General features: G+C 38.5%; 2 protein-coding genes across 4 annotated transcripts; one reads left to right on the forward strand and one right to left on the reverse strand.

Moving 5' to 3' along the window:
• Positions 1-6597, forward strand: LOC132304535 (probable WRKY transcription factor 32). 2 transcript variants are annotated; one of them, XM_059802264.1, is made up of 5 exons: positions 1-455; positions 1757-2445; positions 2524-2649; positions 2736-2897; positions 5903-6597. In XM_059802264.1, exons 1-5 carry the CDS (start codon positions 168-170, stop codon positions 6258-6260), a joined length of 1623 nt encoding a protein of 540 aa, XP_059658247.1. In that variant the 5' UTR covers positions 1-167; the 3' UTR covers positions 6261-6597. The 2 variants fall into 2 exon arrangements, with proteins under 2 accessions (XP_059658247.1, XP_059658248.1); XM_059802265.1 differs by having other exon boundaries at positions 2739-2897.
• An 8670-nt stretch (positions 6598-15267) lies between these two features.
• Positions 15268-17607, reverse strand: LOC132304536 (uncharacterized). 2 transcript variants are annotated; one of them, XM_059802267.1, is made up of 4 exons: positions 16858-17607; positions 16493-16563; positions 16245-16356; positions 15268-15688 (listed from the first exon to the last, which is right to left on the reverse strand). In XM_059802267.1, exons 1-4 carry the CDS (start codon positions 16969-16971, stop codon positions 15533-15535), a joined length of 453 nt encoding a protein of 150 aa, XP_059658250.1. In that variant the 5' UTR covers positions 16972-17607; the 3' UTR covers positions 15268-15532. The 2 variants fall into 2 exon arrangements, with proteins under 2 accessions (XP_059658250.1, XP_059658249.1); XM_059802266.1 differs by having other exon boundaries at positions 16173-16356; positions 16858-17606.
• Positions 17608-18847: the final 1240 nt, after the last annotated feature.

The raw sequence follows: 18847 nt of genomic DNA on the forward strand, positions 1-18847 counted from the left end.
TTTATTTACTTCTCTCTCTCTCACTAAACCCTTCTTCTCAATGCGGAGACAAACAAACCAAAAACCGAACTCCATGCACAGCGCACCTTAAAACACCGTCCGAAACACCACCTCTCTCTCTCTCTCTCTCTATATATATATATATATATCTTTTTCTCTCTCTATTCATGGATGACACACAGAGCTCTCAACAACCACCAACAGAACAACACAGAAATGATACACATCAACAGCCTTCTCTGTCTTCCCTCTCTTTGCTCGGCAATCCCTCGTTCGATGAACAACTCTCAGTCCATAGCCACAAATCTGAAACCCTAGCATTCAATGACTGCGACTTCGATGGCCGCTCTTTCTCCGAACTGCTCGAAGGTGTGATGGCCGTCAATTCAAGGGTTTCTGGAAATGCGCCGGAGCTTAAAATGGGTTTGGTTCCTCCACTGGACGTTGGATTTAGAGTTGAGTGCGGACTCCTTTTGGATCATCAGTTTGTCTTTCAGTGAATAATTTGAATGCATGTGATGTTTTATTTATTTATTATTATTTATTGTGAACGGTCTCTCTCTGTTTGAATGGTCAAGTATGAACTAGTTAAGTTGTGTAATTTAGTCGTTTGTTGAAATGATTGTTAGAATTGGTTTATTTTTTATTTTTTATTACAGTGTAATGAAAATTGTGATCACATTAAGAAATTTTTGGTATTAGTTTTAGTTCAGGTTTTGGCCTTTGGTTTGTTTTGATGGAAAATTTTCCAAACACAAATAAGTTGTGGAATGTATCAAGGTAAATGTTTGAACTTTACTTATACTTCATTAGAATATAATATTAAATCTATTAAAAAAAAGGTACCCTTTTGGACCAATATTTTACTGCAATTTTTCTTGGGTGACCATTTTCATTTCAACACTTCTCTGTTGGTTAAAAATTTTCTAGTAGGAATTGGGGTTTCTTGTAGACAATAAAGTTTTATTCTTTATTTATTTGTTTATTTTCTCTTTCAAATATGTATATATATATTTTAGTTTAAAACTTCCTTTATCAAGCTAATTATTTATCCAAACTCACTTTTGTTTGTTTTCCTGACTTGATTCCCAGAATGAAGATCTAATTATATAAAATGGTATGAAGGATTTAGCAAATATAAAAAATAAAAAGCGGGTTTGTAGTTATAGAGTTTAATTATCTACATAGCACGAGTCCTTTTAGTTATCTATTATGATCATTATCAAATTTCTTTTCTTCCCGCTTCCATTTCTGTTTTCACTATTTGGGAATATGGAATTTGGGGAATGATACAAGGTCTTGTGAGATGCCTCTAAAAGCATTCTGAATAAGCTAAATACACAATTCTATGGGAAATGTCGTTTTAAGAGATTGAGTGTATAAGAAATAATTGTTGATTACCCTAATTGGCAGGGTTACAATTAGAATGATCATAAATAGATAATAGAATACTTAAGATAACAAGATTACTCAATTATGAAAAAAAGATAACAAGGATTTGATTCAAGGGAGATTACTAGAAATTTCTTGATAGGTGTGCGTCCATGATTTATTTATTTTAGAAGGGAAATTCTTGAATCTTGATAGGTCTGTGGTCATGATTTGTGTATTGTAGAAATTACCTTTGCTATTGATCTACTGTGAATTACTCGTAATATGTCTTACAGGACCACTTTAGTGAAATTTTGATTGCCAACCTCTGTTTTTAGTTTTTTCAATGATTGTAGGTCTATTAATTGCATTATTTATTTTGTAGGAGCAATTTGAGATCTCACATCAGGAGGTTTCGGCAAGTATGACAAATAAATCTGCTCAAGCTCAGTCACAGATGGTTCAATCCGGGTGTTCATGTCCTTCTACTGAGTTATCACCTGTTATACCATCTGAGTCAAGTGTACTAAATTCAATACTGGTAACAGAAGAAGCATTATCAACACCTCATGACAATATTTGTGCACCAGAAGTGAACCAGCAAACCTCCTCCAACTATGAATCCGTATCTGCCTCGAAGACGCTTACAAGTGATGGATATAATTGGAGGAAGTATGGCCAAAAGCAAGTGAAGAACACTGGAAGTTCTAGGAGCTATTACAGATGCGCAAATTCTGGTTGCCATGCGAAAAAGAAGGTTCAACGCTATAATCACTCTGGTTGTGTCATTGAGATTCTTAATGAGGGTTTACACAATCATGATCCACCTCCAAAGATTAGATGTACTAGGTCAAGAAGGCTTGTATCATCTGCCGGACATGTTGTAGGTAATGATACCATATATTATCCACTTCAAAAGACTGATGATTCAGATCAATCTATGCCTAGAAGAGATCCTAGACCAGCATCATTGCTGGCACTTGGAATGGAAGCACACACACACAGCAGTTCAGATGGAGATGCAAGCATTAAGGTAGAGGAGGAAGATGGTGATGATTTGGAGCCAAAACAGAGGCATGTTCTTTAGTTATTTATTCATCTATGGTTTTGTGTTGCTATTGTCTTTGTTATTTACATTCTCCGTATAATCAGGAGAGAATTACAACAACCGATACTGCTGCCATCTGAACAGAGAAAACAGAATGTAAGTGGTTACAATGAGATTGCTAACATTGATGCTCAGGAAAAACCCAGTGATGAACCCATGCTGAAACGGAGGTATGCTATTTAAAGAAATTAATTTTCCACTGGACTTTGTATCAATATTTTAGTTACCCCTTTATTGTACATTTTCTGTCAACAAGCAGGATTAAAGGAAGCACCATAGCATATTCAGGAGCCCTCCTTAGAACTGTTAAGGAACCTAAAATTGTTGTACATACTTCTGGGGATGCGGGTGTATCAAGCGATGGCTACAGGTGGCGTAAATATGGGCAGAAAATGGTTAAGGGGAATCCTCACCCTAGGTGAATTTCAAATTATCTTAGTTGTATATTTTACTAATAGCCTTTGTACGTATATTAGTTTTAGTTGATTTCTTTGATATGTGTTACCCAAAAAATTCTCTGCTTAAACGTTATTTTAATGTCTTAATTCAGCTGTAACAAATGGTTTTATGTTTGATTTTGTTATTTATTCTTTTCTTTATGCCTATTTTATGTAGCTATTCAGATTCTTATTTGTTATACATAAATTAGTGCAAGTAGATAATATTTATTTTCTTCTTCAAATATAATCATTTTTCTGAAATAAATCTTGCTTTCATTTGGGGAGATAAAAAAGTGATATATAATATTGATTTTCTAGCAGTATGCATATCCTCAAAAAGTTTTGGAGAAAGACAAAAAAAATAATAATAAAAAAATAGAAGCAATCATTATCAGAGACAAGTTCTAGCCTCAACTTTAATGAAAAATCCTCCTTGCTTACTATTAGCCTATATGGAAAATACATTAAAATTTGAGAAAACAAAATATTGGGAGAAGGGATGTCTAGTTGTCTACCATTTTTAATTTTTCTTTTTTAATGAAAAACTCTCTGTCAACTAGCCTTAGTTTATAATAAGATTTTTGGGGGGTAAAAGAATAAAAGGAGGCATTGATGTTTTACATAGTATTCAAAAGATATAACATAAAAAGTGAAGCATTCAGCTCACAAATGTGTTTTGCCCGTTGAACTATTCTCATAGCAACTGGTAGAGATAGTTGATTACTAGAAAGCAACTCCATTTCCTTATTCTAAGATATTTGTAGTTCATTTGTTGCAAAATAAATTAATCTATCCGTCGCATGGGATGATTATACATTAATGGATTCTTGTCTTAAATTCCAGACTAGACATTTTGTAGTATTTTGTAAGTTACTTTTCGACTGATAGAATTTAGAAGTTGAGCCCAAGTTGGTTTTAATAATCCTTTCTGATAGTTTATTTAGTAAAATAGTATGATTTTTTATTGGATTGCTAATAATCCCAATCTTCACAATAAAATATAATAAATAAAATAAAATTGTCTTTGGTTAGAAATTTAGTATAGAAAGTGATGCTGGTCTGTATTCTGAGACAGTTTACGATGGACTGCTGAATGCTGATTGAAATTCTGTTGAATGCCTGATTAAAGTACAAATCTTGTACAACTAAAATCATTTTTGTCCAACTCTAGGATCTGACTGAGCTACTATACTATGGACTTTTTTTGTTTTCTTGAAGATGTACAAGCTACTCCTACTAGACAGATTTTAAACTCATCTCATTTGAGGGCCAAGCACTCCACAAAATATGCATTATTAAGATAGCAGAGGTCTGGAACTCATTTATACGTTCTACTTGTTTGTTAGTCAGAAGTTTATCAGTATATCCTTTGTCACATGGATATGGAGATGAGAATGGATACAAGAAGACATGGATATAGTAGCATGAAAAACCCTAAGAGTCAGCCCTTCAAATGAATCTAGTTGTACTGGCTTGCGTTGATAAACTGCCATAGCATTTAATAGTGCCATCACGTGTAACCTTAAATTTACTCTATAGAATTATCAATTCACTGTCTTCCAGTTTTACCAAGATATCTAGGTGATGCCTCGGATCCATTGTCTGATTTGTTAAATCTCTGTGTACAACTATATATGTGTATATAAGAAAAATACTACAATATGTAGTTGTATACATACATACATATAGACTCTTCCCCAAAGGGGAGGTTGAGAGTTCGAGCCCTATTAGGGACAATATTGCGGGGGTGTGTGCATTTGCTTGAACTTTTAGAAAAAGTAACTACATACATATGTATACATATATATACAAATTCACTATAGATATTACATACATATATATACATATGTGTATATGTATTTATGTTCATCTATCTCTAATATATATGCATATGTACGACTAGTTCGAACTCTAGTCCTCAATTAACATATGTATATAATTAATTGAGAAAAACAGGTTTCTTAATTTTGGCCTGAGTCCAGCTCAGCTCTTGCTCTGGGCCATGCGTCGTGACTTGTAATTTTGAGGCAGTCCTGACCCACCGATCAAGTTTCACAATGTGACAGGCGGGCCGGGCTTGGGCGTGAAATCTTCGGGCTTAGCACCCTTATTTGTATGACTCCTCCAAAATTTCGACCTGAATCATCTGCAGCGTCATTTTAATGCTGATGATTGACTGAATGCCTTGCTGATGTCTTTCCTTGCCCCCCCGCCATGGCCCAAAATTCGAGCCATTTGTTCAAATTTTAGATCAATGGCTGGCAGCATGTTTACCATGTTGATCAGAGCACTGACAATGCTCTCAAGATGCTGGCAATTTTGCTGTCTAGCCTGTTGAAGATTCCTATAGAGTACTTTCTTTTACTTGTATGTTGAATTATAATAGAGGTTGGCGTTCTGACCGTTCTCATTTAGAGACTCTTTACAGTATTTGTTCAAAGTTGATACTATTCATGTAGAATTTATATGCAGACAGTCACCTTGGACCAATATTTCGAAGTTTATTCCTATTTGTCCTTTAATTATAAAAAAAAATGAAATAAAATAAAATAGCAAAAAGGTTCTTCCTATTTATCCTTCAGGGTGATTTTTCTCTCTTTGGAATGATTGCTTTGAGATGTATAGTGGTTATATGTGCTGTTATGCGAAGATTTGTCATTTTAGCCTTAAATGTGTTGTTAAGAATGCTATTAGAACAATGACATTTCTAGGCTATATTATTCATACTAATAATTAATAAATGCATTTGATAACTAATTTAGATTTCTATTCTTAAGACTTAGGTATTAAAATTTGGTTTTGCTATAATGGGAGATTGAAATGTAATTTGTAAAGGTCATATATATATGAAGGATGGAATAGAATCTTGAAAGATCTGTGGACTGTGGAGCTTGAGTTAATTGTTGGAATGACTTTCTTCAAGCATATTACGGACCCTTTTGTGTTCACTCTTAATCAGATCGTTCTTTGCTTTACTTGATAGGAGCTACTACAGGTGCACATCTGCTGGATGCCCTGTTCGTAAGCATGTCGAGAGAGCTTTGGATGATGCAAGGGCAGTCATAGTAACATATGAGGGGAAACATGATCACGACATGCCTGTACCCAAGAAGCGACATGGCCGACCAATTTCTCCTCTATTTATTACTTCTGCTACAGCTGTGAACAATGTGCAATCCGAAAAAGTTGGAACACTATCTAAACAAAGATCTTTGAGCCAGTGTGCAGAAGACATGGAAGTTGATCTGGCAGGTGAGAACGTCAAGGAACTTGGAGGTGAAAAGGCACTGGAGTCAGCTCGAACTCTTCTGAGTATGGGAATTGAAATCAGGCCTTGTTAGTAAACTGATGTGGTTGTTGACCCAGTGTATAATCTCCATGACCATATCTTCTAGTTCTATAGATCATGCACCCTTTCAATATGCATCATTAAATTCACAGGTTTGATGGATTTTTTTTTTTTTTTTTTTTTTTTTTTTTTTTTTTTTTGCATGTGTTCTATACCTAGATGCAGTTCTGTATATTCTTCTTCTTCTTTTTTTTTTCTTTTTTTATTTATTTTTATTTATTTATTTTTTTTTTCCTGAATAGCAGTTTTGTATATTCAGGTTAGCATAATTACAAGTTTTGTGTGAACTTGAAGCTCATTCAAATTATTAATTGGTTTGAGCATTTTCATGTGAAGTAGTTGTTTGACGAGATAGATGTGAATCTGAAATAAAGTTGTCATCTGGTCTCTTTTCAATATGTTTTCAATTTGCGTATGAATTGTGATGATTGTTTAAACCTGAATTTTCTGCCTAAATGGCACACTGTTAGCCCCTTGACGGTTGTCCAAGGGAAGACATGGGCATTTCAAGGCCATGTCATGTCTTGGGAATACTTTGACTTTTGTTAGACAGCCATGAGGATGCTCAGTGGGTTGTCAGCGTGCACAAGATGCTCAGCGTGCACACAGGATGCTTAAAAGGATGCTCGGCGTGCACTGGGGGTGCCCAGTGGCACTTTCGTAAATATGGTGAAAAATGAAACTTGGAGTTTTGACTCGGGATCTTTATGGGAGGTACCTTGAGTCCATAAAAGCTGGTTGGCGCAGGCGGCACTCAATTTGGATGTCGGGAAAGGCCTGAAAGGCCATTATGACTTCTCAAGCATGGGTGATGTTTACTTCTGTCAGAGTGCTGGATTTCCTTAAGACTATACTAGGGAGGGGTCTGTTGAGCACATCGGTTGGGCTATGGCATGGCTTGCTTAGAGGGCTTAGCCAACGTGCATGGGCACGTGTTGCACCACTTCAAGATGGTTGCACAAATGGGGAGCATCCAAGATATTGAAGGGCAAACAAGTGGGCACCGACACGCGCGCTGGTGTGCAGCGGCGCGCGTGCGGGCGTGTAGGTGGGCGTGCGGGCAGGCGTCCAACCTAGTGTGCGCGAGCGTCTAGCTCGGCGTGTGCACGGGCGTCCAGGTGGGCGTACAGCCACGGGCGTATGATGGTTTAAACATGGCGCGCAAAGAAGGGCACTAGTGTGTGCGCCGGCGTGCACTTTGGTGTGCACTCGAGCGTGCATGGCTTGGCAGGCCGTGCACTCAGAGACATATATATGTGGGTGCAGATTGGTGGACTTGGCTTGAGCTAGGTTCACAAGGTTGACTCAGATGTGGCTAGAGCATAGACAACACAAAGTCATGGCTTGCGGTTACAAGATATGGTGGCTAAGTGGGCTCGGTTGGTTGGGAGAAGTTACTAGCACTTCCCACTCATCATGGGAAGTGGGGGAGTGCTGAGTAACCTCCCAAGCATATGGCACAATTCTGAGAGGACCAACATACAGGCGGTTAAGGGTGGTTTCTTCCACTATGCAGAATGTAACTTCTTGTGGTTATGTGGCATGAGCAGAATATGCCAACAAGTCTAGCAGTTGGGCTTGTCAACTGCATTATAATGCTGACACATTTGGAGGGTGCCAGCATGACCCTAGGTGGATGGGGGTGTCATCCATCATCTTAGTGAGCAGTTATGGGCGGTTTTGAGAGTGGCCTATATAATGCTAAGGTGGGCTTTGTAGAGGGAACATAGAGGAGGGTGTGAGCCTTGGTTCCTTGTACGAACTCATGTTCCTTTGTAATATGTTTAATATGAGCAAAGGTTGGGGCTTGTCCCTGTAAACTGTGTGTGCCTTCTTTACATTTTTATACTGTGTGTATTATGTTGTTGTGTTGGCTGAGACTTGGTGGCCCCAACTGCCATTACAGAGGCAAAAATTCGTGGTGTAATTTAGCCCTGTAACAATTGGTATCAGAGCCCCGTTCTACGATGGCTGGAGGTAATACTCGTGACAGAGTTTCCCGTTTGGAAGAGTTTGTGGGTTTTCCTATAGAAACAGAGGTACAAGATGGTGCGGAGAGTCTTGTTGTTCGAATCGAAAACTTGGCTTCTGAAGTGGAGATCTTGAAGACTGATCCTGATGGGTTTGGTGACTTCATGCAGGCCACCAAAGAGCAATTGACCCGTATCTCTGAAGATGTTGAGTCGTTGACTAATGTCTTCAAGAAGAACCTGAAAGACCTTGAAGATGAAGTGTCCTTGGTGAAGAGGGCCATTCATGGGAGTTCCAGAGGCGGTGGTGATCCTCTTTCACAGAAGATCAAGGTGCCGGATCCCAAGTCTTCAGTGGTACCCGAAATGCTAAAGAGTTGGAGAATTTCCTATGGGACATGGAGCAGTACTTTAAGGCTGCTCGAATCCCTGATGGCTAGAAGGTGACCATTACAAGCATGTATCTGTCTGGTGATACAAAACTATGGTGGCGCACACGGACAGAGGACGATGCTTTTGCGGGTAGGCCTCGGATTGAAGTTTGGGAGACCCTTAAGAAGGAATTGAAGGACCAGTTCTTGCCTCAGAACACTGCATGGATTGCAAGGGAATCTCTGAAGAAATTAAAGCACACAGGCACCGTTCGTGACTATGTGAAGGACTTTAGTTCCTTGATGCTGGACATTCGAAATATATCAGAGGAGGACAAGCTGTTCAATTTCATGTCGGATTGCAACCATGGGCTCAGGCAGAACTCCGTAAGCAAGGTGTGAGGGACCTTCCTATTGCCATGACAGCGGCAGATTGTCTTGTAGATTTCAAGATGACGGGGTCTACTACACAAGACAAGAAGAAATCCAAGGAGGGGAAGAAAGACAAAGGCCAGTCCTTCAGGTTCAAGGACAAGAAGAAGGACAAGAATCAAAAGAAGGATAAAGGCGATGGCTTTGTCAAGGCCAAGGCAGATTACAATAACAAAGGGAGTAGTAGTGGGACTAAGCCCAACTACGGTTGTTTCATCTGCAATAGTCCCCATCGTGTTAGGGACTGCCCCAAGAGGGAGAAACTGAGTGCTATTGTCGCTGATTCAAAAGGAGACTCAGACTCGAAAAGTGGTCCAACCCGAGTCAATCCTCTGCAAATGCTGAATGCTCTTACTGAAGAACAGTCCATGGAGTTGAAAGGGCTCATGTTCATTCAGGTGACGCTGAACGGCAAGGAAGTTTTGGCAATGGTGGACACGGGAGCCACTCATAACTTCATTGCGCATAGGGAAGTAAGTAACTTTAATTTAAAGTTAATTCCACATGCTAATAAGATGAAAGCTGTGAATTTTGAAGCCAAGCCTGTCTTAGGCATGGCCACCACTTCTATGAAAGTTGGTTGTTAGGAGGGCGTAGTTAGTCTTATGGCTGTACCCTTAGATGATTTTGATCTAATTCTTGGAATTGAGTTCCTTACGAAAGCCAGAGTGGTAGTTGTGCCATATTTGGGAGGAGTTTTTATTTGGGACAGGAGTTGTCCATGTTTTATTCCATCAGTGGCTCTTTATGGGCACCAAAAGAAGGAAGATCGTAAATATGGCTGCATCGAAATAATCTCTGCATTGCAAGTGAAAACAGGTTTGAAGAGGGGAGACTCTACCTTTCTTGCAGCTATGATAGAGATCAAACCGGACCAGCTTGTTGAAGTTCCAGATTCTGTTGCTGAAATTCTAGAGGAATTTGCAAAAGTGATGCCACCAGAACTACCTAAGCAATTGCCCCTTCGACGTGCTGTTGATCACAAGATAGAGTTGGAGCCGGGGGCAAGGGTTCCTGCTCAGGCCCCATACCGAATGGCGCCTTCAGAACTGGCTGAACTGCATAGACAGTTGGATGAGTTGCTGGAGTCTGGCTATATTCAACCATCTAAGGCACCGTATGGCGCGCCAGTGTTGTTCCAGAAGAAGGAGGATGGCTCAATGCGGATGTGTGTGGACTATAGGGCTCTGAATAAGGTGACTGTGAAGAACAAGTATCCAGTGCCTAATGCTGCTGATTTATTTGACATGTTGTCAAGGGCATCCTACTTTATTAAGCTGGATTTACGTGCAGGTTACTAGCAGGTGCGTATAGCAGAAGGAGATGAACCCAAAACCGCATGTGTAACTCGTTATGGGTCTAATGAATTTCTTGTAATGCCGTTTGGGCTAACTAATGCCCCGGCAACCTTCTGCAACTTAATGAATAATGTGTTTTATGACTACATCGATCGCTTTGTTGTTGTTTATTTGGATGACATTGTAGTCTATAGTGAGTCATTGAAAGATCACTTAAAACACTTGAGATTGGTTTTCTCAAAACTGAAGGAGTTTCAGTTATATGTCAAAAAGGAGAAGTGTGAGTTTTGTCGCCAAGAAATGATGTTTTTGGGGCATTGGATCAGTAAGGGCCATGTCAGAATAGATGAGAGAAAGGTGAAAGCCATCCTTGATTGGTCTGCACCTACCAAAGTGATAGAGTTGAGATCTTTTCTAGGGTTGGCAAACTACTACAGAAAGTTTACAAAGGGGTATTCCAAGAAGGTTAGTCCTTTAACAGACTTGTTGAAGAAGGAAAAACAGTGGGTTTGGTCTGAGGAGTGCCAGAATGCTTTTGAGATGCTTAAGCAGGCAGTGTCTACAGAACCGGTCTTGAGACTGCCTGACTTTGGTTTGCCATTTGAAGTGCATACTGATGCCTCTGATAGAGCAATTGGTGGGGTCCTAGTCCAAGAAGGACACCCATGTGCCTTTGAAAGCAGGAAGCTTAAGGATGCTGAACAGAGGTATACAACTCACGAGAAGGAGATGACTGCAGTGATACATTGTCTTGACGCATGGAAGCACTATCTGTTGGGTACCAAGTTTACAGTGGTGACTGATAATGTGGCCAATACCTACTTCAAGACACAGAAAAAGCTTACTCCAAAGCAAGCTCGTTGGCAAGAGTTTCTTGGGGAGTTTAATTTTGTGTGGGTTCACAGACCTAGAAAGCAGAATCAGGTTGCTGATGCCTTGAGTAGGAAAGAAGTGCAGGAATATGTGACGTCGTTGACAACGGTGTATACTAATTTCCTTGACAAAATCAAAGAGCAATCTCAGTCCGACAATGCCTATCAGAAACTTAAGCAACAGGTTGCTGATGGTGAAGTCAGAAAGTACTGGATTGAAGATAATCTACTCTACGCCAGAGGAGGTAGATTATATCTTCCTGTTGGAGGTTTGAGATAGGAACTAATGTGGGAAATGCATGATCCTCAGTGGGCTGGACATCCAGGGGTGGATAGAATGCTGGCGTTGATATCCAGATCATATTACTGGCCCAAGATGGAGGATGACATAGAGTTATATGTCAAGACTTGCTTGGTTTGTCAGAAAGACAAGCATGAGAGGAAGAAGGAAGCAGGGCTACTGCAACCCTTGCCTATACCAGAGCGTCCATGGCAGTCAGTTTCAATGGACTTCATTTATGGTTTTCCTAAGGTGGAAGGTATGAGATCTATTTTTGTGGTTGTAGATAGATTCTCTAAGTATGCAATTTTTATTGCTGCACCACATGCATGCCCAGCGGAAGTTGCTGTTGGTTTATTTCATAAGTTTGTGGTGAAATATTTTAGCTTGCCCGAAGATATTGTTAGTGATCGTGACACCAGATTTACGGGAAGGTTCTGGACAGTGCTATTTGGCTTGATAGGTTCTGAACTGAAGTTCTCCACAGCAAACCATCCTCAGACTGACGGACAAACTGAAAGGATGAACCAGTTATTGGAAGAATATCTGAGGCACTATGTCACTGCAAGTCAGAAAAATTGGTTGGAGTTGCTAGACACTGCACAATTGTCTTATAATTTGCACAGGTCTTCAGCAACAGGAATGAGTCCCTTTGAGTTGGCAACAGGGCAACAACCTCGCACACCACAGGAGGTGGCAGTGCAGAGGACTGGGGGAAGATGCCCTGCAGCATACCGATATGCCCGTTCCATGCAAGAGATGGTGGAAGAGGCACAGGACAGCCTTGCCAAGGCTGTGAGAAGGATGAAAAAGTATGCAGATAAAGGGAGAAGGCCATTAGAGTTCCAAGTGGGAGACAAGGTTCTGTTGAAGTTGACTCCACAGATTTGGAAGAAGATAAGCAGCAAGACTGTTCACAGAGGGCTGATTCAGAAGTATGATGGTCCATTTGAAGTTGTGAAGAAAGTGGGAATGTTGCTTACAGATTACAGTTACCTGAGAGACTGAAGGTCCATCCTACTTTTCATGTGAGTTTCCTTAAGCCTTTTCATGAGGACACTGTAGATACATCAAGACAGCAGGCTAAGAAAGCCCCACCTGTTATTCGGTTGCAGTTTAACAAGGAGGTGGAGAAGATTTTGTCTCACCGGACCCAGGGTCAGAGTAAGAAAAATCACAGAACTGATTACTTGGTACAGTGGAAAGGATGCAGTGAAGCAGAGACGAGTTGGGAAAGGGATGTGACATTATGGCAGTTTGAGAAACAGGTAAGGGAGTACTTGGACAAGTCGACGAGGGCGTCGACTTCTTCTGGTGGGGGTGGTTTGTTAGCCCCTTGACGGTTGTCCAAGGAAGACATGGGCATTTCAAGGACATGCCATGTCTTGGGAATACTTTGGCTTTGGTTAGACAGCCATGAGGATGCTCAGTGGGTTGTCAGCGTGCACAAGATGCTCAGCGTGCACACAGGATGCTTAAAAGGATGCTCGGCGTGCATTGGGGGTGCCCGTGGCACTTTCGTAAATATGGTGAAAAATGAAACTTGGAGTTTTGACTCGGGATCTTTATGGGAGGTACCTTGAGTCCATAGAAGCTGGTTGGCGCAGACGGCACTCAATTTGGATGTCGAGAAAGGCCTGAAAGGCCATTATGACTCCTCAAGCATGGGTGATGTTTACTCTTGTCAGAGTGCTGAATTTCCTTAAGATTATACTAGAGAGGGGTCTGTTAAGCACATCGGTTGGGCTATGGCATGGCTTGCTTAGAGGGCTTAGCCAACTTGCATGGGCACGTGTTGTACCACTCCAAGATGGTTGCACAAATAGGGAGCATCCAAGATATTGAAGGGCAAACAAGTGGGCACCGACACACGCGCTGGTGTGCAGAGGCGCGCGTGCGGGCGTGCGGGTGGGCGCGCGGGCAGGCGTCCAACCTAGTGTGCGCAAGCGTCTAGCTCGGCGTGCGCACGGGCGTCCAGGTGGGCGTACAGCCACGGGCGCATGAGGGTTCAAACATGGCGCGCGAAGAAGGGCACTAGTGTGTGCGCCGGCGTGCACTTTGGTGTGCACCCGAGCGTGCGCACGGGCGTGCATGGCTTGGCACGCCGTGCACTCAGAGACATATATATGTGGGTGCAGATTGGTGGACTTGGCTTGGGCTAGGTTCACAAGGTTGACTCAGATGTGACTAGAGCATAGACAACACAAAGTCATGGCTTGCGGTTACAAGAGGTGGTGGCTAAGTGGGCTCGGTCGGTTGGGAGAAGTTACTAGCACTTCCCACTCATCATGGGAAGTGGGGGAGTGCTGAATAACCTCCCAAGCATGTGGCACAATTCTGAGAGGACCAACACACAGGCGGTTAAGGGTGGTTTCTTCCACTATGCAGAATGTAACTTCTTGTGGTTATGTGGCATGAGCAGAACATGCCAACAAGTCTAGCAGTTGGGCTTGTCAACTGCATTATAGTGCTGGCACATTTGGAGGGTACCAGCATGACCCTAGGTGGATGGGGGTGTCATCCATCATCTTAGTGGGTAGTTATAGGCGGTTTTGAGAGTGGCCTATATAATGCTAAGGTGGGCTTTGTAGAGGGAATAGAGAGGAGGGTGTGAGCTTTGGTTCCTTGTACGAACTCATGTTCCTTTGTAATATGTTTAATATGAGCAAAGGTTTGGGCTTGTCCCTGTAAACTGTGTGTGCATTCTTTACATTTTTATACTGTGTGTATTGTGTTGTTGTGTTGGCTGAGACTTGGTGGCCCTAAGTGCCATTACAGAGGCAAAAATTCGTGGTGTAATTTAGCCCTGTAACACACCATGGTAGTGTAATGTGGGAGGTGTTTCTTGGAGCTTGTAAGTTGAAGGTTGAAGGGTTTTGTTGTCCCTTAAAGTCTGTTCAAGACACGGATTTAGCGAGAGAAGGAGACATTTTCCTTCTTTGAAATTGAAAAAAGAGAAGGAAAATATTTAATTTTCCTCCTTAGAAAACTAATTTGCATTTGAATTTGAATTTCATTAATAATTCAATTCCTCCCATGCATTCTCCTTCCACATGTATTTTGTGTGTGCGCGCGCGCGCTCCCTCTTAACTTTTCTCTGTGACTTGCTTTGCTCAAACTTGATTCTCTCATGAACTTGACAAAAAACATTTCATGAGCGTTAATTTATAAGGACCATTCTAGGTATATGAATGGGTATACCCACTGCTGCCAAAGATAATTAAATTTATATTTATAAGGACCATTCTAGGTATATGAATCTATACCCACGGCTGCCAAAGACGATGACCCAATAAATAATTAAATATATATGTGTGTGTGAATAGGTTCTAAAAAAAATAAAATGCATAATAAAGCTAATAACACTCCATAGACCATATAATCCAAAACTCAACAATCGTAACCATCTGAAAAGAAAATTTAGTTTACAGTAAAAAATTGCATTGATTGCATCCTAGTCAAATAATACTTGTTTCCACAACAAAAACAACAAAAACAAGTTCAAGCAAATACAAACCCACATCATTGCTCTTAACAAAGCTCAAATTCTCAACTTCCGTTTTACATGTAAATATATCTGTTTTGAAATTTTTCAATAAATAAATAAAGGCCATTAGTTCAATGGCTAAGGAAAAGGGGAACATTATAATTCATATAGACACTAGTGATTTAAGAAATCAAAAACAAGTTACAGACTCGATCCCACCAATTGACTAAAAACTTCTTAATGCTTAGCATACACAGTCATACACACATTTATCATTTGATAAGTAGACTGATAAAAAACATAAGAATTATATCCTCGAATTAATGAGGGTAAAATCATGCCTGTTGGAGTTTTCACAAATTTCATGTATAAGAAGCAGCTTATCAAAAGTTCAAATTCTCTCTATACAATTTACTCTAAAAAAAATTAGGGAACCAAAAAACAAAAAAAAAACAACAAAACAATGAAAGAATGAAAAAAAAAAAAAAATCTATTGCAGCCTTTTCTTCATATAAAAACAAATGAGTATATTTATAATGTGTGATGTGTGAAATTCAGACCCTCAAACTCATCTGATCTTGCCATGACATTTCCTTCTTGTCCAATCTTCTTTTGTCATCAATCAATGAGTTTTTATGTTTTTTCTCCACCCGCAATGGCTCTGTAACGGGCTCTGTAACTGTTCTTGTTCTTCTGGAGGGAGGACCTCTCTGAAATACAAATAAAGAAATTAATACAGATATATAACCCAGTATGAGTACAGGTAATCTGAAGGACACGCAAAATATTTCTTTTATTTTATTTGTAGAATAAAGTAACGTTTTATTATAGCATAGTGTTCAATATAGGCATTTAACTTGCTTATAAATAAAAAATTTGATAATTTGATATACCATACTTCAGATGCATATGTATGTCCAAGCAATATGTGTTTGACACGGGTACTTCACTACTTTGAACGTTTCATGTAACATAGGGTCCAACTACTTGGGAATTAAACTCTTTTTGTTAACATTCATCCCTGGATTGTTTATACCACACACATTATGTAAAAGTTTCAAATTGAAACCACTCCAGAACTGACAAACCAAAACATGCACCAAACCAAAGGACATATTTGCTGAAATCCAAAGTCCTCTTTCTAAATGTATGTGCATATATATATATATATATATTTCAGTTTAATATACTTACTGAATTTGGATTTGAAACCAAAATTGGATGTGGATTTCCCAGTGCAGCTTCATTGACACTGTAATTCCTTACCCTTTCAAGCATTTTTCTCTCCATGTCTGATTCTTGTGGTTGAACATTCTTTTCCACTCCAAGTTTCGAAGACCTGATCCTTAATAAATATTTACGCCTTCGTCTCAAGAATCTGAAATTCAGCCAAAAACAAATTCCCCAATATCAATCTTCTCTTAATTTTATAGTTTATATATATATATATATATATATATATATATATATATATATATATATATCATTTAAATTAAAAAGACAAGAATTTGTACCGGATTTCCCCCAAAAGGGTGTCTTTCTTTTGCTTTGTTGCCTGAAATTTCCTCTTCTTTGAAACAAATTCCTATTTTAGATTTATTTACAACCATCAGTAGAGAATGGGTTCGGTAAACCTTAATTGAATCTCAAAACTCTCATTTTGTTGGGTTACAAGCAATTACAGTATATAATCCAATTTGGTAAACCCAATTAAAACTCAAAAATCAAAGAAATTCTAGAACTTTAAACCATATATATCTATCTATTCAATCGAAAAAGATGGAAAGCAATCCCAATAATACATAAAAGATATAAAATCTATAAACCCTAGATTTCTGATAAGACGAGAGCAATTAACTTAGAGAAAAAAAGAACTAACCTTTTGCAATTCCAGATACTCTTGCAACAGGGTTTGATATTTTAGTTTAGCCCTATCTTCAACATCAACCGCCCGATGAGATTGAGGAATCGAATTTACAGGAGCCCGTTTCATCTTTAATATCTCATATTATTCAACACCAGAACTTCCAGATCGGAATCAATTATAGAGAGAATGATTAGAGAGAGATGAGCACATATATATATATATATATATATATATATGGAAGTAGTAATTGTAGAGAGAGAAAGAGAAGGGGTGTTCGGGAATCCTGTGTGTTTCTCTCTCTTGAAGGCTTGAATATGAGAAACCGAAATAACCACAATAGATTGGGAGTATGTATGTGTAATGGAATATAGGTAAGGGGGTGGCAAAGGGGGAGAGAGAGAGAATGAGAGAGGGGTATTTGTGGGAAGTATATGGTTGGAGGACATTAGAAGACATCTTTCCCATCTATCTTCCATCTTTCTTTTTTTTGTTTTTCTCCTACTACTACTACTACATAAATTTTGGTCCAGCTGGGCCATTAGAGATAGATAAAGAGTTTTAGAGAGAGAAGGAGATAATAGTTACATATAGAGAGAGAAAGCAAGGGCAAGGACTCCTTTGTTTCTTGTATTTCATTCTTGGAAGGTTTGGATTTTTTTGCTAGAGAGAGAGAGAGAGGTTAGATGGTGCAGAAAAGCAGGAGATAAATGGCTACTGTTTGCTCATGGGTTTCCTTTCATTTGTAGCTGTGAAACCTTAAAACATTGACTTGGCATGGTGGTTTTATATGGGTTAGGGATCTCTATCCTTTTACAATTTTAGGCTTCAATTTTGTCAAAATTACCCAAACATAATTGAACAGGTCAACACCAGGCTCAATTAATGGTTTTGTTTTATTCATAATGCATTTTTTTTTGGTTATCTGATTGTCAAAGTTTCAAACCTAATTCTTCGGCATTTATTTTTTTTTTTTAATTTTTTTTTATTATTATTTTTTTTTAAGAATGGCAAAGTAGATAGTAAATACTAAATACACACACCATTATTTAAAAAAAAAATTTCAATAGAGAAGTTATAGGTCGGTTTGGTTTGTAATTATTAAAATTCTCAAAAAATTAAAAATAAAAAATTATACAAAAAAAAAAAAAAAAATCTACTTGATTCAATTTTCTGAAAACTTAGTTATAAAAATATTTAATTTCAGATAATTATAAAAAATTGTTCATGGACAACAGTTTTTTATTTTCTAAATTATTCAATTAAATACTTTTTGGTATTTCTTGTTCTTCAAAAAAATTTTTTTTTTCCTTTTCACTTTTGTTCTAATGCATTTTGCATATTTTTTTTTTTTTTTTAATTTTAACTAAATTATGCATCACAAACTATATCGAATTCCTTACTATACATCTTTTATTATTTCACCTAAAATTACTGCATAGGTGAATGAGGAATACCTGATTTAGATTATTTATTTAGTTTTGACTTTTTTTGGAAAAATATTTAGTTTCTCCATATATGGTACATACTTTAGTGTTTTACTAGTATAGATATCATGAATAAATCTTTAACCCTTTTGAAAAACTCCTCTTTGCAAGACCCACGTTATATCCTCACACTTTTTCGCATATGCCTTCTTTAAACCTATCAAAATTGAATACAAATTATTTTGTTTACTTCTAAAGTTTTTCTATTAATGTTTGAAGTAAACAAATGGGGTCCATTGTAGATCTCTTGGGCATAAATTGAAATTAAATTTCTAACAATGTGATTTCATTCTTCAGTCTTTGTTTATTAACAATTTTTTATAATTTTATAGTATATTTAGGATTGCAAATGAACAAGTCGAGCTAAGTTTGAATTTATTTGAGTTCGGTTCATTCACATGTGATGTTGACGAGTTCAAAAATTGAGTCCGGACTTAACTCTTCATTATTTTGAAAAATTTAAACTCAACTCATTTAATAATAAAAGTTTATTTAAATTCAAATCAAGGTCAGTTTGT

This window comes from Cornus florida, unplaced genomic scaffold (genome assembly GCF_030987335.1).
Source record: "Cornus florida cultivar Cherokee Brave unplaced genomic scaffold, ASM3098733v1 CherokeeBrave_3.0.0_Hap2_Chr04, whole genome shotgun sequence".
In the NCBI taxonomy this organism is placed as follows: Eukaryota; Viridiplantae; Streptophyta; class Magnoliopsida; order Cornales; family Cornaceae; genus Cornus; species Cornus florida.